The sequence below is a fragment of the Arachis ipaensis genome, chromosome B2 (genome assembly GCF_059453495.1).
Source record: "Arachis ipaensis isolate K30076 ecotype BB chromosome B2, ASM5945349v1, whole genome shotgun sequence".
Classification (NCBI taxonomy): domain Eukaryota; kingdom Viridiplantae; phylum Streptophyta; class Magnoliopsida; order Fabales; family Fabaceae; genus Arachis; species Arachis ipaensis.
This window is the reverse complement of record NC_142437.1, coordinates 8,865,316-8,890,739: the sequence shown is the minus strand read 5'-3', so window position 1 is coordinate 8,890,739 and position 25,424 is coordinate 8,865,316. Positions and strand designations below refer to the sequence as shown.

At 30.7% G+C, this 25,424-nt stretch overlaps 2 protein-coding genes across 2 annotated transcripts; both read left to right on the top strand.

Annotated features, from left to right (window-relative positions):
• Positions 1-901: 901 nt before the first annotated feature.
• LOC107624785 (GDSL esterase/lipase 5) lies at positions 902-5,526 on the top strand. Its single transcript, XM_088503625.1, has 6 exons — positions 902-1,193; positions 2,633-2,847; positions 2,929-3,050; positions 3,722-3,958; positions 4,074-4,326; positions 5,124-5,526. Exons 1-6 carry the CDS (start codon positions 1,054-1,056, stop codon positions 5,414-5,416), a joined length of 1,260 nt encoding a protein of 419 aa, XP_088359751.1. The 5' UTR covers positions 902-1,053; the 3' UTR covers positions 5,417-5,526.
• A 6,858-nt stretch (positions 5,527-12,384) lies between these two features.
• On the top strand, positions 12,385-15,402 carry LOC107628156 (GDSL esterase/lipase 5-like). The gene is made up of 5 exons (XM_016330951.3): positions 12,385-12,774; positions 12,856-12,977; positions 13,644-13,880; positions 13,970-14,222; positions 14,997-15,402. The coding sequence occupies exons 1-5, from the start codon at positions 12,519-12,521 to the stop codon at positions 15,230-15,232; spliced, it is 1,104 nt and encodes a 367-aa protein (XP_016186437.2). The 5' UTR covers positions 12,385-12,518; the 3' UTR covers positions 15,233-15,402.
• The last annotated feature ends 10,022 nt before the right edge of the window (positions 15,403-25,424 follow it).

Below are 25,424 nucleotides of genomic sequence, written 5' to 3'. Positions count from 1 at the left end.
GTGGAAAAAAAAAACAAGAAAAAAAATAAGAAAACGAAAAAGTAAATAACGTGGTTTTGGGGTAACTTGATATTCGAATCAATTTCAAATGTGAAATCTAATATACTAATTAAATATTCCTTTTTTCTTTGGAACCATGCACAATTCTACACACGCCGCCGTGATTGAAATCGTAAAGTCTCACTTTCCTAGTTTCCTTAATTAGTTTCTCAGAACTTTCATTTTTGCTAACAAAGTCATATTTGCTAGTCTAAATAAAAGTGAATTATATAATAAAGATATAAGTTTATAGATTTTTTTTATACGATAAAAGAGAAATTAAAAATACTAGGATTTACATTTTGAATATTAATAAAATAATAAAAAATAACTATAAAAAAAATTATATTTATATAGTAGAGTGTCCTCAAAATAAATTACTTACATATTACATTTGTTTTGCTTCCAATAACTTTTATCGTGTCAATCATGAATTTTTCAAAAATTAATTAATTAGAATTTTGTTAATTTGTGTCTTAACTTTTAACATAATTTTCAAAATCGAATCAGACCGACCAGTTCAACCAGATTAATCGAGAATCGATCACCAGGTCAGTTCAGTTAGTTTTATAAACCGTTTAGCAAAAAATCAATCAGAAAATCGGTCGAATCGGCGGTTAACTGGTGAACCGTCAGAATCGATCGGTTTTTTAAAAGATTTTCGGTTCAAGTACTCCATCCAAACGGCGCCGTTTTATACTTTATTTAAAAAAAAAAAAAAAAAAACCCTAAATGGCTACCCAAGAACCCCAAGACCCCCAACCCACTCCCACTCCCACTCCCACTCTCACCCCTCTCAGCGTCTCCTCTCTCAAATTGAAGAAAGCTTGAGATTGAAAGAAGAGGGAGAACCCTAGCCACCCACAGCCACCGCAGCCACTTATAGTCACCCAGCCCGTAGCCACTGCAGCCCCCAGAGCCTCGCATCGTTTGTCATCGCTGAACCCTTCTCTCCCTTCTCTCTCTCTCTGTCGCGCTCTTTGTCTCTCTGTTGCTGCTTCGCTGCTCCTCGCCATGTATCGTCGTCGCCGCTTCTCTACTCCTCGCCGTGGGTCGTCGTCGCCGCTTCTCCACTCCTCGTCGTGGGTCGTCGCTGCTTCTCCCTTCCTCGTCGACGTTGTTTCTGCTTCTCTGCTTCTCTGCTTCTCTTTTAGGTGTGATGTCTTGCAGTTTATCTCCATGTCTCTTTTACGTTTCTACTTCTCTGCTTCTCTAAGTTTTGAGATATTAATTTTTGGAATTTTTATTTGATGATTCTGAAATTATTGATGATTATGAATTTTTAGAATTTTGAGATATTATTGATGATTCTGAATTTTGATGAATTCTGTCGTTGATGAGTTATAAATTCAATTGTTTAATTCATTAATTTTGCTGAGATTGATTTTTAAATCCAATCTGCTGTACTTGTTATTTTGGTGAATTATTGTTTTGCTGTTATTGATTCAAAATAGAAACATTGCCACAATTTTACATTGAGTTGTTTATGCGGATTTGTTCTGATTTTGGATTGGTGACTCTGGTTGCTGATTGTCTGATTCTAAATTGTTGATGGTCCTATGGTGTATGCTTCATTGCATTGTGCTGAATTGCTGAAATTTCTCTGATTTTGAGATGTTTATAGTTTGACTCTGCTGCATTGTGTTTATGCTGGAATTTTTGTTTATGATATTTTTTTATATATATATTTTGTTGATTATTTGTGAATTTTAATCATAAATTATGAAAAACTGTAAAATTTTAAAATTTATCAGCTAAAAAATTATTAAATTCAAATTTTAAAATTATATATTAAATTTTTTATAATTTTATTATATATTTAATTAAATAGGTTGAACCCCGGTTGAATCCTGGTTGAACCTCTAAATTATTGAACCAATCACCCTATCGGTTCATTGACCGGTTCGATTCTCGCAACCTTGCTTAAGAATATAAGTTAAGTATTTTATAAAAAAATATATTATAAAATGTATTACAAAATTTAATATTTTTACGTTTTTAAGGCAATGAATATATTAAAAATATTAAAAAAATTATCATTATATTTTTTAAATTTAGTTAAATTCAATTAATTAATAAGTAGTTTGCATTTGTTTATCTAACATGTGAAATACTCATATATATATAGTTTAGAACGAAGATGTTTAATAAAATTGATCACAAACTTCTATGTATCTAATGGGATAGTCTAGAGTGTTGGGATGAATTGAATAGATCTTTAAGTATAAATTTTGATACGTCTAAATGCAATGATATATAGACACTATAAAAATTATTATTATTGGGATAATAATTTAGACACATAATTAACGTGAAAAATCTAAAAATCAAATAAAAATCATAGGTCAAACTTTTTAAAAAAAATTTACTATATTCAAAATAATTACACAGTATATTTATACCACATTTCTCAGCATGCACTTTCATTTTTTTTCTTACAAGACCATGAATAATGTAATTAACTTTATTACAACAATGATTAATGCCTCTATATCTATCTATCTATCTATATAAACCTACTTAGATAATGGTTAATACAAACATAGCATAATATGGATGGTTTAATGTTTTTGCTGGTGCTGTCTTTGAGTAGTGTTCTTATTATCCAAACAAGTGAGGCTCAGATATGTTTACCCAAGAAACATGCATCCTTATTCCTATTTGGGGATTCATTTTTTGACAATGGAAACAACAATTATATCAATACAACAACTTTATATCAGGCAAATTATCCTCCCTATGGAGAAACCCTTTTCAAGTATCCAAGTGGAAGATTCTCTGATGGACGTATGATTCCAGATTTCATTGGTGAGATCTCTCATTATTAACTGTTTTACATAATTATTCATAAATGATTTGAGTAATTAGGAGTTAATTATTGATGTGTAGCTGAGCTTGCAAAGTTGCCTTTGCTTCCACCATATCTTCATCCTGGAAATCCTGATTTCACCTATGGAGTCAATTTTGCCTCTGGAGGCTCTGGTGCTCTGCTTCAAACTGCTCAAGGATATGTAATAATCTCATATTCCCATAAATAAATAATATAATTTTTTAAAGATACTTTTATTATATAGAAGTTAACTTTATTTTGATATATTTTTTGTCTTTTGATGTTTGTGATTTTTTTAAAAATATTCTCAATGTTTTTTTATTTAATTTTGTATATAGTGTTTTTGATTAACTTAATTTTATCTCTATTATTTTTAATTTGTGTCAAAGTTACCCTTAATATGTTTTTAATTTTGTCTTTAATGTTTTAGTTGAAATTTATGTTTTAAGATAATTTTGACACAAATTGAAAAGATTATAAATAAAACTAATGAAATTAAACATTAAGGATATTTAAAAAAAATTATAAATATTAGACACAAAAAAATATATTTTATTTTATTTTTTTAAAATATTATATATTATAATAATTATATTATGTATATATTAATAAAAAGTAGTTATCAAATCAGTTATCTATATTAAATATATGTTAAAATTTGAAATATACATTAAAAATATTAAAATAAAAAATATATAATTAATTTAATGACTGACTTTTTTATTTTTTATATTCTAGAATCTTGACTTACAAGTGGTGATATGGACCATATACCATGCATGATTGGAATAGAACATTAAATTAATCAAGCTAAGGTTTTTAATTAATTTCTTTGTTGACATATATATATAGGTGATAGACCTTCACACCCAGGTGAAATATTTCAAAAATGTGAAGAAAATATTAAGGGAAAAAATCGGAGATGAAGAAGTAGAGGCACTGCTCAAAAGATCTGTGTACTTTTTCAATGTTGGAGGCAATGATTATCGTGGCCTTCTGAATGTTACAAACTCCACTGTGAGATTATTGCCGATTGATAAACAACAATTTGTTGGTTTTGTCATTGGAAACCTTACAAATGCCATTAAAGTATGTAAACATATATTTTCATTATTGCTAGGTATATATATATATATATATATATATATATATATATATATATATATATACTTGTTCATAATTCTAAACTTTATTTAATGTATAGGAAATTTATGAGCAAGGTGGAAGAAAGTTTGGGTTTTTAAATGTGGGTCCTATAGGGTGTTCTCCAAGCATAAGGATTCTGAAAAACAATGGAAGCACATGCTTTGATGAGATTTCAGCAGTTGCAAGGTTACATAATATTCAACTTTCAAAGATGACTCTGAAGCTTAAAAAACAGCTCAATGGGTTCAAATATTCAGTCCATGATTTCTATGTTTCACTTTCTCAAGTTGTCACATATCCTTCAAAATATGGTATTATTATTCTTCCATGAAGTCCTTTTAATTTGATTCAATAATAATGCACAGTTATTAAAAACATTAATTCCGTTTGGTTATTATTAATTATTAATTATTAAAAAGTATTGTTAATAAAAATGGTCAATTATTTTTAAACTATTTTGAGTATTTTCTAGTAATACTATTTTTTTGAGAATTAATGACAATTAAAAATATCTTATTGAAATAACTATTTCTAGTCACAGTCAAAATTGTTCTTTTTTCTTGGCACGAGGGTGTGCTAGTAGTTAGATAAGTCAAAATTAGCTTAATTACTAAGTAAGTTCAGCGCCACATGTGCATAATGCCAAAATCTTAAAATATCATGATTATCTATTAGTATATGTCATTAATTATGTTAGAAACTTAAAAAAAAATTAGAAAAAGAAGATATGTATTTTTTTTAAGTGTCAATATAATACAAGGTATAATTTATTCATAGGTATTAGTTAAGTAAAAAAATAAATAAATAAATACCTAATAAGATAAATTCTGTCATGAAATTTTAAAGACCATATTTTGAATTTACGTAAAAATTTTCAAAATTTTTTTATTTTTTGTTTATTTTTTTTAAATAAAAAGATCAAATTCTAAAATTTTTTAATAATATTATATCATAAAATTATTTCTTTTAAAAACTTAAATTTATAAGAAAAACACACGAACAGTTAATTTTTAACAAATTTAAATATGAATTCAAGTATCTAAAAAACATTGTAATTAATATTTAAATAATGTAACAAATTGAAATGTATATTGGAATTGAAATGAAGGTTACAAAGGAGGAAGTGGGGCATGCTGTGGAAGTGGACCATACAGAGGAGAATATACGTGTGGGGGGAACAAAGGGATCAAGGAATATGAATTATGTCAGAATCCAAATGACTATGTTTTCTTTGACTCCCATCATCCTTCCGATAAAGCTTGCGAGTATTTTGCTCAGCTCATATGGAATGGCAACTACACTTTTAATAAGCCCTCCAATCTCAACCAGCTCTTTCAATTTTATTCGTCAATAATCTTTTTTTTATATATATATATAATATGTACAATTCGAAATTATTGATCTAAATGGCATATTGTTATTTAAAAGGTTAGATTTAACAGTGTTTATATAATTTTCTAGAGTATTTGAGAATATTTTAGATGGTTCCGGAATGTTTTAGAATATTCTAGAAGGTCTCGGAATACCTTAAAAAATTTTAGAAGATTATAGGAGGTCATAGAATATTCTAGAAGAGTCTTGATGTATATAAAAATATGAAGAGTAGTATAGAATAGTCTAGAAGTATTTAAAAAGTTGTAGTAAGATAGATATTTGTAATGAAGATTCTAGATGATTAATCTAAACAGTTGATTAGATTTAATACTAACCATCCATTAAGGAGGTGGATCGCCATAAATAAGAGGTGAGAGTTAGAGTTTGAGTGTGTGAGTCATTTATAACAAACACTTAAGTAATAAAGTGTTCTTTCCATCAAAGCTTCCTTTCTCTTGTGTTTTCATGTGTTCTTAGCTTTTTTAGCTTGCTAAGTATTGAGGGTTAGGCTGACTTGGTCTTAATTCAAGAGGTTGAGTAAGTCCAAGTGCCGGCACTATAACATTGGAGTGTGTTCAAGACCGTGACAATTTGGCATCAGAGCAAGTTTCGAGAGGGAGCACAAGTGCTTTGTGGGTATGACTTCTAGTATAATCATGGAGCATGCTGAGTCTCAAAGGGGAAGGGATACTATTCATTCTCAATGGACAGGCAAGAACGTCCGCTCTTCAAGTGAGTCTAGAGGTAAAGACTCTAACTTCTTAGAAGAGAGAGATTCTATGTTGGAGAATGTTTTATCCTCTATAGATGAGCGCTTTCAAATGACAGAACATGACAAGGAGACCCCTGAGACTCACATGTTAGGAGAACTAGATGTTTTCAAAGAAAACATGCTCCAAATCAAAGAGAAGCTTGAGAATTCCTTAAAACTATTTGAGGAAGTTTGAGTTTAGTTCCAGGAGGCAAAATCTCGACCAACCATTATAAGGGAGACGACAAAGATTGATCTCCCAAAGTCAAAGGAGTTCAAGGGCGTGAGGGATGCTCGAGAAGTGGAGAACTTCCTATAAAAAATGGAGAGGTACTTTGAAGGCCAAGGGGTGGTCGAAGAAGCAATAAAGGTACACAGTGTAACTCTCTACCTTTCTGATAATGCTACTTTGTGATGGAGGAGAAAGTGCGCAGATATAGAAAATGGTACTTGCAACATAGCCACATGGAAAGATTTTAAAAGGGAGTTGAAAAGACAATTCTTCCCTAAAAATGTGGTATATGAAGCAAGGAAGAAGTTGAGGGAGTTGAAGCACAAGAGTACGATTGGTGACTACGTAAGGGAGTTCACTACTCTTATGCTTCAAATCCCCAACTTAGCATCAGAGGATGCATTGTTCCTCTTCATTGATGGACTCCAATCTTGAACAAAGCAAGAACTACAAAGAATAAATGTTGAGGATGTCGACGAGTAGACCATTGTGATGGCCGAATCACTTACTGAGTATCATATGGGAGACTCTAAACCCAAGTTTTCCTCTAAGTCTAGTTCTACTAAAGGTAGGGAAGACAAGGGAAAGAGTTTCTCCACCAAGAAGAAAGGAAAATACTATTCAAAGAAAGAGTACGAGGAAAAGAAGAAGGCTTTCGTACCCAAAGGAGGATGCTTCGTGTGCAAAGGACCACACCAAATGAAGGACTGTTCCAACCTAGGGACTCTGGCATTTATCATCGAGGAACGAGATGCTCAATATCAAGTAATTGAGTGTGTTGGACCTATCCAACTCATGAATGCTGTGAAGAAAAAAGAGGCAAGTACTACAGAAAAGAAAGGCTTGATGTATGTCAAAATCTTTATCAATAAAAAATCCGTCATGGCTATGATCGACAGTGGTGCTATACACAACTTCATCACGCCTGATGAAGCAAAGAGGCTTAGGTTGAAGATTACCGAAAAGAATGGCTGGTTCAAACTCGTGAATACCAAGAGTTAACCCCTTAAGAGAGTAATAAAAGGGGTTGACATGACTCTTGATTGTTGAAAGGGCCTTATGGATTTCTCAGTAGCACCCATGGATAATTTCAAAATAGTCATCGGGCTCGATTTGCAAAGGAAGGCAAATATAATACATATACCATACTACGACATAATATGCATCATGGAGAAAGGGTCTCCATGCATGGTCCCTACCGTCTCTAAAGTTAGAGGACTACCGATGCTTTCTGCTATGCAACTCAAGAAAGAGTTCAAGAAGGAAGATATTACATATTTAACTATACTACAAGAGGAGTCAATATCCGAAAGAGAAGCCGTTCCCCCTAGAATCAAGGAAGTCCTTGAAAAGAATAAGGATGTGATGCTTCACGAGTTGCCAAAACAACTACCACCTAAGAAGAAGGTGGACCACAAGATTGAATTGGGGTTAAGGGCGGAACTGCCTGCCTTAGCACCATACAAGATGGCAGCCATTTCCATGGTCAAAGGAGATATGTTTCATACCATCAAGGAAGAGTTGCATCATGATCCATTAGCCAAGAAATTGGTAGAATTGGCTAGAGAGGGTAAGAATAAACAATTTTGCCTAGAAGACGACCTTCTCTACACCAAAGGGAGAAGACTATACGTCCCTAAGTGAAAAAATCTAAAGAGAAAGCTAGTGAAGGAATCCCACGACACTAAATGGGCTGGTCATCAAGGCCAACAAAGGACCTTGACACTTATTGAATCTTTCTATTATTGACCTCAAATGAGGGATGAAATAGAGAGTTATGTGAATACTTGTCTTGTGTGCCAACAAGATAAGATTGAAAATAAGACACCAAATGGATTGTTGAAACCTCTGCCGCCGCCAGAGCGACCGTGAAAAGTATATCTTTAGATTTCATCTTTGCCTTACCGAAGTTCGAGCTATTCTTGTGGTAGTGGATCGATTTTTGAAGTATGCTACTTTATACCTGCCCCTACTGACTGCACTGCAGAGGAAGCAGCACAACTATTCTTCAAGAATGTGGTGAAATACTAGGGATTGCCTAAGAGTATCATTAATATGGTTCTAAAAACTGAACCGGACTGGCCGGTTCAACCAGGTTAACTGGAAACCGGTCCCCTAGCCGGTTCTGTTGAAGTGAAAAATCATCTGGTAAAAAACCGGTGAAAAACCAGTCAAATCGGCGGTTAATCGGTAAACCGCTTGAGCCAAACGGTTTTTTACCATTTTTAGTTAAAATATATATATATAAACCCCTCCCTTCTCTCTCGCACACACCCACAACCCACTAACTCAGTCACCACTCACCATCCAGCCCCTCTCTCTCTCTGTCTATGATCTCCACACGAAACCCTAGCCGCTCTCTTTTTCCCAGACCGCCAGCAACAGCAGCCAGCGACAGCGCCGCCGTCACCAACGAACTCTTCTCCTCAGCCAGCGTTGAGCCCCGCCATCGCGATTCTCTTCTCCTGGATCGCTTCACCTTGCGTCGCCAGGTATGCTCGCTATTGATGTCACCGCCTCTGTCTTCGTCGTCGTTGGCCACCTTGAAATCGTGTCTCCATCGGTCCATCCTCATCGTCGATCCCTCTCTCTCGCGCGTCAAGCCTGTGTTCAATCCCCTCTGTGCCCGAGCTCACTTCCCCTCTTCCATCGCCGTCACTTGGATTCCTCCTTCGCCGCCAATCTTCAATTTACTTTTGCTTGCTTTTGTACTTTTATTTGGTTTCTGATTTCTGATTCTGAGTCTGCTAATTTCTACTTAGCTTGAGTTTCTGAATTTCTGAGTTTGTAAGCAGATCCCTACCCTGCTTCAGTTTTCATTTTTGGGAGTTAATTGTTGTTTTTGAATTTGATTATGTTGATTGTTGTTTGTTTGTCTAGGTTAATTGTTGTTTTTTCATTGCTGTCTTCTGCATTTGATTTCTGTTGAGTGCTGCTGTCTTCTGCTTTTTTTTTTCCTCCAAATGTACTTGATACCCTAACAATTCTTGGATCCTTCAACCTTAGCCATTGTGATGATGATGATGAAAAAGCCTTCGCTGCTGTTGATGATGCTTTATCTTCTGCTTTTTAGCTTTTTTTTTATTTTGTTAATTAAATGAATTAATCAGATTTTTGTGATTCTATTTTTGTAAGTTTTAAATTATGTTTTTGTTCTGTTTTTAATTTGTTACTGTAATTTGATTTCATATGTTTTTGTAATTCTGTTTGTTTGTTCCAAATTATGATTATGTTTGTTCCAAATTTAAATTATGATTATGTTTGCAAATTCAATGGTTAGTGGTTATTAGTATTACTGATTTGTTTGTTATTTTTTATTATTAGGTTATAAATTAAAATTTTAAATTTTAAATTTTAAATTTTATGAGGTTAAATTTTTTATTGAAATTTAAATATTTAAAATTATATATTAAATTTTTAATAATTTTATTTAATATTTAATTAAACCTGTCGAATTCCGGTTGAACCTCGGTTGAACCATTGAACCAGTGAACCAGTGAACCAGTCACTTCACCGGTTTATTGATCGGTCCGGTTCTCGCAACCTTGATTATTAGTGATCAAGATCCACACTTCACAGGACGATTTGGAAAGAGTCCATTCGAGATTGTGACCAGACAACATCCGCTTATACCATACTCTATTTCTTCCTCTTACTCAGGAAGAACCCTGGAGCTTATCATATGATTAAGTCATAGGAAGAACAAGCAAATGCCACTCATTCTTACCTCGACAAAGCTACAAAGAAGATGAAGAAATAGACAGATAAGAAGAGGAGACTTGCAAGCTATCAAGTGGGAGATAAAGTAATGATTAAATTTCTTCCACAACAATTCAAAATCTTTCGCAAGGTTCATAAGGGCTTAATCCACAAATACGAAGGGCCATTTGAGATCATTGGACATGTTGAGGAAGTTGCTTACAAAGTACAACTCCCTCCCTCTATGAAGATCCACCTGGTATTCCATATGAGTATGCTTAAACCATATCATGAAAATCAAGATGAACCGAGTAGAGATGACTCGAGTCGTGCTCCGCCTGTGGTGATTAGATCCTTTGATAAAGAAATCGAAGAGATCTTAGCTAATCGCGTCGTGCGACGAAGAGGAGTATCACCAAGTATCCAATACTTGATCAAGTGGAAAGGACTCCCGATAACCGAAGCTAGCTGGAAAGCTCGTGAAGATTCGTGGTAATTTCAAGAACACCTAGATCGCTATCATGAACAGAATGCGACGAGGACGTCTGCCATTAGGTGGGAGAGAATGTCACGGTAAATTTTAGAAGGTTAGATTTAACGGTGTTTGTATAGTTTTCTAGAGTGTTTGAGAATGTTCTAGATGGTTCTGGAACGTTCTATAATGTCCTAGAAGATTTCGAAATATCTTAGAAAGTTCTAGAAGACTCTAGGAGGTCATAGAGTATTCTAGAAGAGTCTTGATGTATATAGAAGTATGAAGAGTAGTACGAAATAATCTAAAAGTATTTAGAAAGCTATGGTAGGATAGATATTTATAATGAAGATTCTGGATGATTAATCTGAATATTTATTTAGTGAGATCTAAAAAATTAAAACATTTAAAAAATAAATATAGTTATTTCAAAAAAAAAACTATATTAAAATATTAAGATTCAAGAAGTGATCCCACAAATCGATTTTTAATTATTGAGTTATATCATATAAATTAAACAATAATAAAAATTATAATTTTAAAAATTTAAAAAATTTAAATTTTAAAATAATTACTATATTATTTAGTGAGATTTAAAATATTAAATTTTTAAATATATAATCAACAATAATTTGATAAACTCGTTTAAATAAAAAAAATTCATTATAAAAAATTATAATTTGAAAATATAAAATTTTAAAATACAAATGACAAATTAACTTTATAATAATTTAATTATTTTTATTATTTTATATTAAAAAAATTTTGTTTATTAAGGTCTAAAAAATAATATTAAAATTAGTACTATCAAAAAATATTTTAAATTTAATATTATGAAGAAAAATAAAATAAATTTATATAAGGACTAATTTAATTAATTTTTAAAATTTTAGGAATGAAAATAACTTATGTATGAACTTTTAAGGAGTATTTTGATTATAAATAACTTTTTTACATGTCAAGTAACACGTGGTATGTTAGATGTCACCGACCTAACATGTCAATCAATCATCTTGTGACATGTGGCATTATGCCACGTGGCACTTAACGTAACAAGTTATCATCTAACTAATAGAAGGACCAATTTGACTTATGTTTTATCTTTCAAGGACTAATATGACTAAAAAAATTATTTGAGGACTAATTTAAAGAATGAATAATCTTTCAGGAACGAATTTGACTATTAACCATTGATTAATTGAAATGGGGTATTTTAAGTATAAAATATTATTAAAATTTCAGTCTCCATCCTCAAAAATTTTAGTCTCCTATATCCCTATTTTTTAAAAGTATTAAAATATTAAAATTTTAAAGACAAAAACTAAAATTTTAGTGTAGATCAACAAATATAATACTGAATTCTAGTCTCCCAATTTCTGTCTCAGAACTTCAAAACAAACGCTACCAAAATATAAATTTTGATACGTCTAAATGCAATGATATATAGACACTATAAAAATTATTATAGGGATAATAATTTAGACACATAATTAACGTAAAAAAAAATCTAAAAATCGAATAAAAATCATAGGTCAAAGTTTAAAAAGAAAATTTACTATATTCAAAATAATCACACAGTATATTTATACCACATTTTCTGGTACAAAAACTTGTATATAGTGTTTTCTAATAAAATACTACAATAATGACTAAAAAATAATAGGGATGATACTAAAAAAATATCTTTGAAGTATAAATAATTCACACCACACAATCCTTGTCATTTATAGAAATGTTCAACTTTGTTCCGAAATTGTTATTGTATACTTTTCAATTTTCGCTAGTATTCACCTGGACACCTGGTACCATATATATTTATATGTTTGCCGCCTTTGAAAAGTTCTCAGCATTTGAAAAGTTCTCAGCATGCAAGATCATGAATGTAATTAACTTTACAACAATGACTATGCCTCTATATCTATCTATCTATATAAAGCTACTTAGATCATGGTTAATACAAACATCATAGGATAATATGGATGGTTTAATGTTTTTGTTGGTGCTGTCTTTGAGTAGTGTTCTTATTATCCAAACAAGTGAGGCTCAGATATGCTTACCCAAGAAACATTCATCCTTATTCATATTTGGGGATTCATTGTTTGACAATGGAAACAACAATTATATCAATACAACAACTTCGTATCAAGCAAATTACCCTCCCTATGGAAAAACCCTTTTCAAGTATCCAAGTGGAAGATTCTCTGATGGACGTATGATTCCAGATATCATTGGTGAGATCTCTCATTATTAATTGTTTTACATAATTATTCATAAATGATTTGAGTAATTAGGAGTTAATTATTTATGTGTAGCTGAGCTTGCAAAGTTACCTCTGCTTCCACCATATCTTCATCCTGAAAATCCTGACTTCACCAATGGAGTCAATTTTGCCTCTGGAGGCTCTGGTGCTCTGCTTCAAACTGCTCAAGGATATGTAATAACCTCATATTCCCACAAATAAATAATATCATTTTTTAAGGATACTTTAATTATATAGAAGTTAACTTTATTTTGATATATTTTTTTAAATGAGATTTATTTTTGTCTCTGATGTTTGTGATTTTTTAAAAATATTTTTAATATTTTTTTATTTAATTTTATCGGTAACGTTTTCAATTTATTTATTTTTTTTTTACTATTTTTAATTTGTATCAAAATTACTCTAAGATACTTTTAATTTTGTCTTTAACGTTTTAGATTAAATTTACGTTTAGAGATAATTTTAACTCAAAAAAATATTAAAAATATATATTATAAATATTATATATTATAATAATTATATTATATGCATATTAAAAATCAGTGATCAAATTAATTATTATATCAAATATATGTTAAAATTTGAAATATATATTAACAATATTAAAATAATATATATATATATATATATATATATATATATATATATATTAGTGACTAATTTTTTTATTTTTTTATATTCTAATATCTTGACTTGTAAATTAAATTTTTAAACATAGAATTATAGAATGTAAAGGTACAAGTGGTGATATGGACCATATACCATGCATGATTGGAATAGAACATTATATTGATCAAGCTAAGGTTTTTAATTAATTTATTTGTTGACATATATATATAGGTGATAGACCTTCACACTCAGGTGAAATATTTCAAAAATGTAAAGAAAATTTTAAGGGAGAAAATAGGAGAAGAAGAAGCAGAGGCACTTCTCAAAAGATCTGTGTACTTTCTGAGTGTTGGAAGCAATGATTATGGTGAACTTTTGAATGTTACAAACTCCACTGTGAGCCTATTGCCGGTTGATAAACAACAATTTGTTGGTTTTGTCATTGGAAACCTTACAAATGCCATTAAAGTATGTAAGCATATATTTTCATTATTGCTAGGTAGATATATCTTTAGTTATAAACTTATTCATAATTCTACACTTTATTTAATTTATAGGAAATTTATGAGCAAGGTGGAAGAAAGTTTGGTTTTGTAAATGTGGGTCCTATAGGGTGTTCTCCAAGCGTAAGGATTCTGAAAAACAATGGAAGCACATGCTTTGATGAGATTTCAGCAGTTGCAAGGTTACATAATATTCAACTTTCAAAGATGACTCTGAAGCTTAAGAAACAGCTCAATGGGTTCAAATATTCAGTCCATGATTTCTATGCTTCACTTTCTCAAGTTGTCACATATCCTTCGAAATATGGTATTATTATTCATCCATTCAGTCCTTTTAATTTGATTCAATAATAATGCACAATTATTAAAAACATTAAAATTTTTATACTATTTTCTAATAATACATTTTTTTTTTTTTGAGAATTGATGACGATTAAAAATATCTTATCGAAATAACTATTTCTAGTCACCGTGAAAATTGCTTGTTTTTCTTAACACGAGGGTGTGCTAGTAATTGGATAAGTCAAAATTAGCTTAATTACTAAGCAAATTCACTAATTCAGCCACATGTGCATAATGCCAAAATCTAAAATATCATGATTATCTATTAGTATATGTCATTAATTATGTTGGAAACGAAAAAAAAAGATTTAGAAAAGAAGATATGTATTTTTTAAGTGTCAAATAAATGAAATAATACAAGCTATAATTTCTTCATAGGTATTAGTTAAGTCAAAAAAAAAAATTAATAAAAAATATCTATTAAGTTAAATTCTGTCGTAAAATTATTTTTTCTTAATTTAAAGAATATCTTTTGAATTTGTGTAAAATTTTTTGTATAGATTTTTTTTATGTTTTTTTTAAATAACAAAAATTAAATTTTAAGTTTTTCGGTTATAGAAATTTTAATATTATATTATAAAGTTATTTTTTAAAAAATTCAAATTTATAATAGAAGAGATTTGAATGAAGAGTTAATCTTTATCAAATTCAAACACGAATTGAAGTATCTAAACATACTATTGTAATTAACATTTAAATAATCTAACAAATAGAAATGCATGTTGGAATTGAATTGAAGGTTTCAAAGGAGGGAGTGGGGGATGCTGTGGAAGTGGACCATACAGAGGAGAAGACACGTGTGGGGGGAACAAAGGGATCAAAGAATATGAATTATGTCACAATCCAAATGACTATGTTTTCTTTGACTCCCATCATCCTTCCGATAAAGCTTGCCAGCATTTTGCTCACCTCATATGGAATGGCAACTACACTTTCAATAAGCCTTACAATCTCAGCAAACTCTTTCAACTCTAATCTCAATAATAATAATAATTTTCAATATATATATATATCGTCATTATTTGCTTTACCAAGTTATTTTGTTATTGTTGTGTTTTGGTCATTATATCGTCATTAATTGTCATTATATGAATAATTATTATTTAAAGCTTGAAATTTGAGAACGACTTGAATTTGTTGTGGTATGAGAGTGATACAATAACAATTTTTAACTTTGTTCTTATATCATATGAGAAATTAAATCGGTCTAACTTATTTCTAAATGAACTTGTCTGCCACTTATAAGAATTATTAGACTTTTAATTTTAAATAATGTGAGACTTAATAATTTTTTAACTATCACATCCCTGCCTTAAAAACTTTGGAAAGATGTATTTATCACGTAAGTTTTTCTAATGAATAGACTTCTTATTAACGTTTTTTAATCAATAATTCATCATTCACCTCTGGAACTTCAACTACTAGTCTATCTAATTCTATTCCTACAAGAGATTAGGAGATTGGTTGTGGTTTTATTAATTAGTTGGTTAGTGATAATAGTTATCCTCTGTAATTATATTCTATTATATATATATGTGTGTGTGATTTGAGCTATAATTTGTTGGTTTGTAAAAATTAAATTTTGATATGTTATAAAAATATTATCTTTATTTAAAATATAGTCAAATAAATAAATTATACTTTTATATAAAATATATTCATAAAAAAGTAGATGGTGCGTACACGTGCATGATGCGCAGACAAGCGACGCGTACGCGTGCATGATGCGTACACGTGCATGTCGCGTACGCGTGCATGAGCCACGTGCTAGACGTATCAAAAATCGATGGGGGTGATTTTTGGGCTATTTTTGACCCAGTTTTTGACCCAGAAAACACAGATTAGAGGCTGCAGAGTAGAGGAATCAGGGAGACACTTCTCATTCACATAATTTTAGGTTTTAGATGTAGTTTTTAGAGAGAGAGGCTCTCTCCTCTCTCTACGTTATAGGATTTAGGATTTCTCTTCTACTTTTATTTGTCTTAGCATTCTAGTTTATTGATCTCCCTTGTTGATTACTTTATTTTATGAATTCTCATATTAGACTTGATTTTCTATTCAATACAATTTGAGGTATTTCATGTTTATTGCTTGCTTCTTCATTTGTTGTTATTGAATCCTTGCTATTGGTTGTTTAGATCTAATACTCTCTTATCAATTTCCTATGTTTTTATCATATGCACTCCAAGTGTTTGATGAAATACTTGGGAGAGTTTTAGTTTAGACTTTTATGTTCTTGGCTTGGGATAGTAACTTTGGAACTCTTGAGTTACTAATGTCCAAGTAATTGATGATTGGAAGCCATTGACTCTAGTCATCACTAATTGATTTAGTGGATAGCTAGGACTTATGGACTTGGATTAATATAGCTCATTTAACTTTTCTTTACTACTAGTTAGAGGATGATTTAATGGGATTGATCCTTGCCAATTCTCACGTTGTGGTTAGTGATAAGTATAGAGATCCTTGACCACCAAACCTTGCCAAGACCTCTTTATATCATTTAAATTTCTCTGCAATTTACTTTCCTTGTTCTTAACCCAAAACCCCAAAAACATACTTTTTCCATAACCAATTATAAGCACACCTCCCTGCAATTCCTTGAGAGACGACCCGAAGTTTAAATACTTCGGTTATCAATTTTATTAGGGGTTTGTTACTTGTGATAACTAAATTTTTGCATAAAAGGATTCTTTATTGGTTTATAAGCTATACTTTGAACGAGGACTTATTTGTGAATTCTAGACCATGCGAGGAATCCGTTCATCAGGCGGCGATGACAGAGCTTGAAGAAGAAAGTAGCGTTGGAGGCTAGGTTTTTTTGAGAGAGGGAAGTAGATGCGTAAGTGAGTGAGAGAGACAGACAGAGGCTTCTTTTTATTTTTTTGGTTGAAAAGTGAAAACCGGTTCGGTCCGATTGGCCAGTTTTCCGCTGGATCAGTGGTTCGTCACCGGTTTTTGGATCAATGGTTTCAGGAGGCTAATCGGACTGTGATTGTTGCTAGTTCACAGTTAGACAGGTCGGATTGGTCGAATCGGTCCAGTTTTTAGAACTATGATTATTTCAATATATCCGTAGTTGTCAAAATCGAAAAATCGAACCGGTAATTGAATCGTTTAGGCTACTGATTCACTAATTTATTAATTTAATCGGTGGGTCACTAGTTGAACTGTATAAATTACAATTAATATATATAATTTAATTTATATATATCTATTCTATTATATAAAAATCAGGTTTTGCACTTAATAATAAAGCTGGCGTGGCATGCTTCTATGGGTGTTTCTTAATTTATTTTTTTAACTCATTAAATACAATTCATTACGATGGCTTAATTATATCAACTAATTGATTTGATTAGATATTTAAGTATCACACAATTTAACATTATGTATACCAATTAGTTGAATATAGTTGTTAGAGTATAATTATGGTCAATTAGATCATTTAACATTATTCAACATATCTGAATATTTATTATAAGATATTACGTCGTTATTATTTCGATTCTCTTATCACCTATAAATACCCTTCTATATTGTATCATTCTAAACAACTTGAATACTTACAAATATTTTTTCTATTGCTCCCTCTTCCCTTTCTAACATGGTATCAGAGCCATGGTATCTTCCTTGAAGAGGATAAGTTGACTTTCTTCTGGTGAAATCATCATACTTTTCATACTTTTTTTTGTGTCATTTTTTCCTTTCTCTTTTGTCAATGCTTTGATGTTTTTTTGACCTCACCGATTAGCTCATCCACTACTTACTTATTCTCATGGAGAAACCATATATCTTTTGTCACCTTCCGATAGTTTGTCATCTCTTTGCACTTTGTCACTTTTCAACAGTTTTCCACCAGTTCACCATCTTTTCATCAGTTTTTCGATAGTTGGCCACTCTTGCGGCAGTTCCGTCTACGTTCTCTTCTGGCAGTTCCGTCTGTGTTCTCTTCTGGCAGTTCCGTCTGCGTTCCCTTCCGGAAGTTCCGTCTGCACTTCCTTCCGACGGTTCCGTCTACGTTTTCTTGTGGCAGTTCCGTATGCGTTTCTTTGTGGCAGTTCCGCGCTTCCTTCCGGCAGTTTCGTCTACGCTTTCTTCCGGCAGTTTCGTCTGCACTTTCTTTCGATAATTCTGTCTGTGCTTTTATCAGGCAGTTCTGTCTGCACTTGTTCTATTAGTTTATGCTTTTTTTATTTAGTTATTTCAAATAAGTTTCAAACTCAAGTTGTCACTTGAGTTTGAGGAGGAATGTTAGAGTATAATTAGGATCTATTTGCATTATTTAACATATCTGAATATTTATTATAGGATATTATGTCTTTATTATTTGGGTTAAGTATGATTTTGACCCTAATGTAGAGACCGAAAATTTATTTCGTCCCCAGCCCTTTTTTTGCTACAAAATGGTCCCAAAGGTTTCAGTTTATTTTAAAATCATCCTTCGGACGAAAATACCCTTCCCCTTCTTCCCCTAAAATCAACCAAATGCAGGAACAGAAGCAGAATGTAGAAACAGAAGCAGGCAGAAGTAGAATGCAGAAGCAGACAGCTGAAGCAGTGAAACAACAACAATGAAACAATAACAACTAGAAGACCAACACCAACAACAACAATGGATAATGAAGCAACAACAAAAACAAAACCAGAAGAAGCAAAAACAGAAACAAAAATAGAGGCAAAAACGGCGAGCGGCGACACTGAACGCAGTTTCCCCTTCTCCATCACAGGCGGTGCGGGCACAGCGGCGCGGGGATCAGGGCGTGGGGCACAGCGGCGCGGGGAGCGGGGAGCGGGGTGCGGGGCACAGATCGTAGGGCGCAAAGAGCGGCGGCGCTACCTTCCCTTCTGGATTCTCTTTCTTCCCTCCCCCCACCCACCTTCTCTTCTCGATTCTCTATCTTCCCTCCCCCCAATTCTCTTTCTTCCCTCACCCCCTTCTCTTTCTCCCCCCTTCTCGTGTTCCCTTTCTTTCTTTCTTTTTTTAATTTTATTTTATAATTTTTTTAGGAAAAGGTAATTTGGTAATAAAAAAAATTTTGGTAAAAAAGACGATTTTAAAATAAATTGAAACCTTTGGGGCCATTTTATAGCAAAAAAAAGTCTGGAGATGAAATAAATTTTTGACCTCTACGTTAGGGACCAAAATTGTACTTAACCCTTATTATTTCGATCTCTTAGCACCTATAAATTCCTTTTTATATTGTATCATTTTACACAACGTGAATACACACAAACTTTTTTTCTACTGCTCTCTCTCTTACCCTTTCTAATAATAATAAATACAATTTAATTTAGTTAGAAGTTCATTGTTTTATAGTCCTATATATATATATATAAACATGATAGAATAAAATTGTAAAAATAATATTTTTATCACTTTGGATATTTTAACTCTTTTTTTTCTCTTTACGTGTAATTTTGTTTTGCGCTAACTTTGTTTATTTAATGATAAAATATACTCATATTAATTCTATCATATAATAGTTTATTTTTCTCCTATGTATTTTGATTTGCATAGTTACTATTGATCTTGCTGTTTTAGTTTTCTTGAATTGTTCTTTATTTTTTTATAACTTGATAATTTAAATAAAAAAGCAAAGAAAGAAAAAAAAACAATGGCCGAGGGCAGAGACTAGAAGCCTAAAGTAGCAACATCATTCCTCGGCATTATTATTATTAATACGAACTTTGTTATTTCTTTTCTAACATTCTTTAATATGAACTTCATTTCTTTTTCTTTATTATTATTAATATTTTTATTATTTTATTCTCTAATTATAAATCTCCTTATAGTTATAATCATTCTTTGATAGAATATTTTTTTGATCTAATAAAATTTTTTCCTATTTTTTGTCAAAAATAATTTATATTAAAAAAAATAAGATACAAATTAAAATTTAAAATTTAAATTTAAATAAAATGTGCAAAAAGGGTAACTATCGAATTCATTTGGTAGATTTAAACTCTTCGTATTTTTTTCATTGAAAATTTAAAATACTATTATAAAATTTTAGATATTTTTTATCTTATTGTTCTTAAATTATACATTATACTGTGTATTTGAAGAGTTTCATCTTTTTTGAAATAATAAGTGTGACATTATATAATTTTTGGAAACAAAGGAATAATGAAGTTGAAGTGAGTAACAAAATTGATTATATAATAAGATACAAATTTTTTGAATTTCTAGCATAATTGACAAATTTTTAGTTTCAAAATAAATTTTTACTTTATTTTTTTATCTTTTATTTGATTTTTTATAATTTTTTATTTTCTTAATTAATTATGATTGTAATAATTCATTATAGATTTGTGTTTCGTAGAAAAAATTTATCAATCATAAAATACAGAAGACTAAACCAAAAAATTTAAAAAATGTTGATTAATCACAAAATAAAAATGTATGAATTATACTTTAATTATGTTGTAAAATACAAATTGGGGCTATTTAAAATTAATTTTTTTACCATTAATGTTAACTTAAATTATAATAAGGTAATAAATAAAAATTGTATATAATAATTTAATTTAATTATTTATACTATCAAAATTATTCTTTATTATATCTCATTTATTTTTGTTCATTGGTGATATTTAATTGTCTATTTTAAATAAAAATTTGAATGGATTGAATTAATTTTTTTTAAATTAGTAATATAATTATTGTGACATTTGCTTTGCTCAGTAATATTTTTTAATTCATTTAATCTGATTAATCATCTCTTTCTTATTTTATGCTAATTTAAGTAATTAAAGTTAATAAATTTCAGTTATTTTAATTCTTGTAACTTTTTATTCTAATAATGTATTTCAATTAATGCAACAATTTTAATATTTATATGTCATTAATAATAATAATCTCATTTTAAAATGACGTTTTATCCCCAATATATATATAATATGTTTAATTGTAGAAAATTTACTTTTTTTTATACGATTAGATTAGACATATTTATATTCAATTTATTTGATTACTTAATTAGAATTAATTATATTAAAAGATTAGATTAAGATTATAGTAGACTAATTATATTGTTATTAATTAATTATATTAAAAGATTAAGATTATAATAGATTATTATTATTTTTTTACTTTTTATTTAGATATTAATTCAGATATTAATTTTATTATTATTTTTTTTATTCTCTTATTCTATGTGTTTATTTTTATAAATCTTACTAAATTAAATAATGTATATCTTCTTTTTATTCCTCTTTTATATACACATAAAATTTATTAAATTATTTTTCTTCTGTCTAATAATTTGTTTCTCTTTCTATTTATATTTCTTTCTTTCAATATTTTATTGGTTCTTATTTTTCTAAATTTTACGTTAATAAATGTATTTGTTCTTATTACACCTAACATTTTTTATTTATGTGTAATATGCATTCTTATATATATTATAGAAATATGATTTGATTCTATTAACTTGCCAAAATTTTTTGAAAAATCTAAAGCTAAAGCACAAAAATATATTTATAGATATTTTATTTTTTAACTAAAAAATATAATATTTTTTGCTATATTTGTTGAAATCTTAAGTTAAATATGAATATTAATTGTTGAAATAGAATAAATATATTTTAAATTTTTTTCATCTAAAAAGAATTTTCTATCGATGTTAAAATAGATAGAAGTAAGTACATCTTTATATTGAAAATACGAATTTAAAAATATTATATTCAATTCTCAATAGTCAACCTCTCATTTAATCATTGTATGTTCAAAATTTTTTTGAAGAACTGAAATAATTTTAGGTATATAATTTTTTGTAAAAATTTAATTAATTCAAGATATTTATTGTCGTTGATTAAAAAAATAAATTGAAATGACAATTTGATATTTTTATACTCTTAAAATATAATTTATTTATTTTTATAACATTCTTTATCATCCAATAATCACATTAATATAATTTAATTCAATAAAATTATTTATCATAATTTGATTGAATAAAAATTCTGTTTTATTTGAAAATTTTAGGATTTCTCAATCTCAAGTTCATCCATGTTAAATCATTAAAAAATATAATTGAGAGCGCAGAAGCATCCCTTCATTCGAGAGCATAATTGAGATCAGAGAGCTTAACTCTTGTGGTTATTTGATCTTTGTCAACCAAAATCTTCTGTATCCCTAATAGGGATGAATCACAACTACTCCACTGTGAAAAAAGAACTACGGAAGCGGGTTTGATGTGTTGGAGACCAAAATTCTGAAGTTATTATTTATATTTGAGTGTGACAATCATTAAACCCTAAAACTCAAATAAAATAGTATATATGATTTTAATCTCATTTATCCAAATAAAAAGTAATAATAACTTATTTAATTCAACATTTATAACAATAAATGAGATCACCGTTATATAAGTCATTTAATGTGAAATTACTTAATTTGTGATTATAATTAATATATGTATTGCTCATAAATATATTAAGAAATAATAATTTCCTAACAATTTTTTACTTGGGCTATACACATATATTTTCCTGAGATAATTACATATTATAAATTTATGCGCAAATCTGAATGTTATTTCTTAGATTAGTTTAATAATCTGGTCTGTCTCATATATTAGTTAGGGTTAAGTACGATTTTGATCCCTAATGTAGAGACCTATAATTTATTTCGTCCTCGGCCTTTTTTGAGCTACAAAATGGTCCCAAATATTTAATTTAGTTTTAAAATCGTCCTTCAGACGGAAATACCCCTCCCCTATGCTTCCCAAAAGCAACCAAAAGCAAGGCGCAGAAGAACCAGCAAATAAAGCAGAAACAAAAGTAGCAAGCAGGAGCAGAATCAATAACAATCAAACAACAACAACAACTAGAAGAAGAACAACAACAATAACAATGAATTATGAAATCAGAGCAAAAACAAATGGGAAGAATGAAACTGAAGGAAAAAGATTTTGCAGTGAACCAAATGGGAAGAGTGATCATAATCCCTGAAGAACGACTTATGGATCCTCTACAACATCATCAACCCCAGCGATTATGTGACGGCCGATACCTCCCGAAAGGTCGACCACCAACTCAACGACGGCAAGAACACCACCGCCTCACGTGTCAGGCTCTCCATCCACCTCAAGGTCACCTGCCGCGACTTCCACAAGGACTCTTCCACCCTTCGCATCTACGGGCGCAACCTCGAGCCCAACGGTTACGTCGCCGTCCGATCCTTCCACACCCTCACGTTGGAGTGCAACAAACCCTTCGAGCTCCACAAGAAGCTCTGGAATCACGACGTCGTCGATGTTCTCTTTCTCTCTCCCTCTGCTCTCTCCTCTCTTGCCGTTAGTGTGAATATGTGTTGAAGAAGAAAGGAGCAGTGACAAGGAAGCAGCAGTGGCGGCAACGGCGTGGAGGTTTCCCACTCTCCATCACAGGCGACGTCGCGACGGCCACCTTTCCCACACCCCCTCCCCCCGCGACTCTCTTCCCTCCCCTTTCTCTTTCTCCCCGGCCCCCATTCTCTTTCTTCCCCCACCCCGTCGTTCCCTTTCTTTCTTTCTTTTTTATTTTATTTTATAATTTTTTAGTTAGGGATAAAATAGTAATAAAAATAAAAAATTAGGTGAAAAGGACGATTTTAAAACAAACTAAAATTTTTGGGACCATTTTATAGTGAAAAAAATGCCGAGGACAAAATAAATTTTTTGCCTCTACGTTAGGGACCAAAATCGTACTTAACCCTATTAGTTATGAAATGACCGCAACTTTTATCACATTAGTGTCGCAACAAAACCACGATGATCGTCATACTAAAATACTCAACCACATAGATCAAATTTGGATGAGAAAATTCAGAAATTACATGCAAAAATGATATCATGCATGCCTATTTTCAACTAGTCCAGTTTGAATAAAAATTCTATTTTATTAGGTGATAGACTCAGAAGAAAATGCAACGACAACACCCGGGCTCATAGCGATGACAACTAAGTGATGAGTCTGCGGAAGAAGAAGAGAAGAATTTAACAGACTCACAATGTGTGTGTGTGAGAGAGAGAGAGAGATGGGGGGAGATTTACCTAGAGAAAAGGGATTTGGTAGGAGAAAGGTGGCGACGGACTCAACAACGACGGTAATGGGATAAGCAGCGATGGCGACATGTGCTGTGAAGGAAGATGAGAGTTGTGAAAGGGTAGGTGGCGATGGGCTCAGCAACGACGATGACGGGACCTATAGGGTTCTTTGTGAAGAAGCTGAGAAGAAGAAGACTCTGGGTGAGAACGACTGGGTTTCTCTTGCATGGCTACAGAGTATGATTGAAGTTGTGAATCACTAAATCCGTGATGTGAGGCAAATCCTAATCCCTAAAAAATGTTTATATGTATATATCCGGGACGGGTACACTCTAAACCTGACCATGCCCTATCCTAAGCAATATCTACCCCGACTTAGGTCAAGTTATTACCCTCCCCAACCGGGTATGAATGGGTTGGGTACCCGTGTATTCGGGTACTTCTGTTAAGTCTAATCACGTATTAATACTCCATTTATTAAGGTTCTACCGCTAGCCAATAGATTGGTAGACGCACAAAGCGAGATTCTAATTTCTAATAGTTGTTTAAGCAGACGAATGAAATAATTACTTAACAAACTCAAATTAATTAAGACAAATACTAATTATTTTTAATATTTTAATATTAAAAATCTTAAAAATTTAATTTTAATTATAACTTTATAAAATATTTATAATAATAATTACTAAATATTTTTTATTTAATTTTTTAATAAAATTTTTTATATAATTTTATGTATTATCCCGTATAGAGTACGGAAACATATACGGATTATATATTAAAAAAAGACAAATGTAATGAAAAGAAGTTGCCAGCCACTATACATGCAAGAAGACCCAAGTTTGAACCTAAAGATTAGTTTTTTTTTGTTAATTGTTGATTTGCGGGTCTAATTGATTCACGCTGGTTTTGGTCGGGTTTTTTTCTTAGTCAGTTAGAATATTAAATCAGACCGATTTAAAACTCCGTTCACCAATTTTTCGATCAAATTGCCAAATTCAATCTGATTTTAATAACTATAGTTATATCTGTTTTTATATTTTATTCTTATTATTCTTGATATCTTGTTTTATTATCATTAAATCACTAGTTAAGTGATTACTTAATAATTATACCTTAAACATTCTTCCTTC

Coding starts and splice junctions, on each gene's coding strand:
- LOC107624785 (XM_088503625.1), top strand. CDS start 1,054: ATGTATCGTCGTCGCCGCTTCTCTACTCCTCGCCGTGGGTCGTCGTCG. Junction 3,051..3,721: donor TTCAAACTGCTCAAGGATAT/GTAATAATCTCA, acceptor ATATATATATAG/GTGATAGACCTTCACACCCA. Junction 3,959..4,073: donor ACCTTACAAATGCCATTAAA/GTATGTAAACAT, acceptor TTTAATGTATAG/GAAATTTATGAGCAAGGTGG.
- LOC107628156 (XM_016330951.3), top strand. CDS start 12,519: ATGGATGGTTTAATGTTTTTGTTGGTGCTGTCTTTGAGTAGTGTTCTT. Junction 12,978..13,643: donor TTCAAACTGCTCAAGGATAT/GTAATAACCTCA, acceptor ATATATATATAG/GTGATAGACCTTCACACTCA. Junction 13,881..13,969: donor ACCTTACAAATGCCATTAAA/GTATGTAAGCAT, acceptor TTTAATTTATAG/GAAATTTATGAGCAAGGTGG.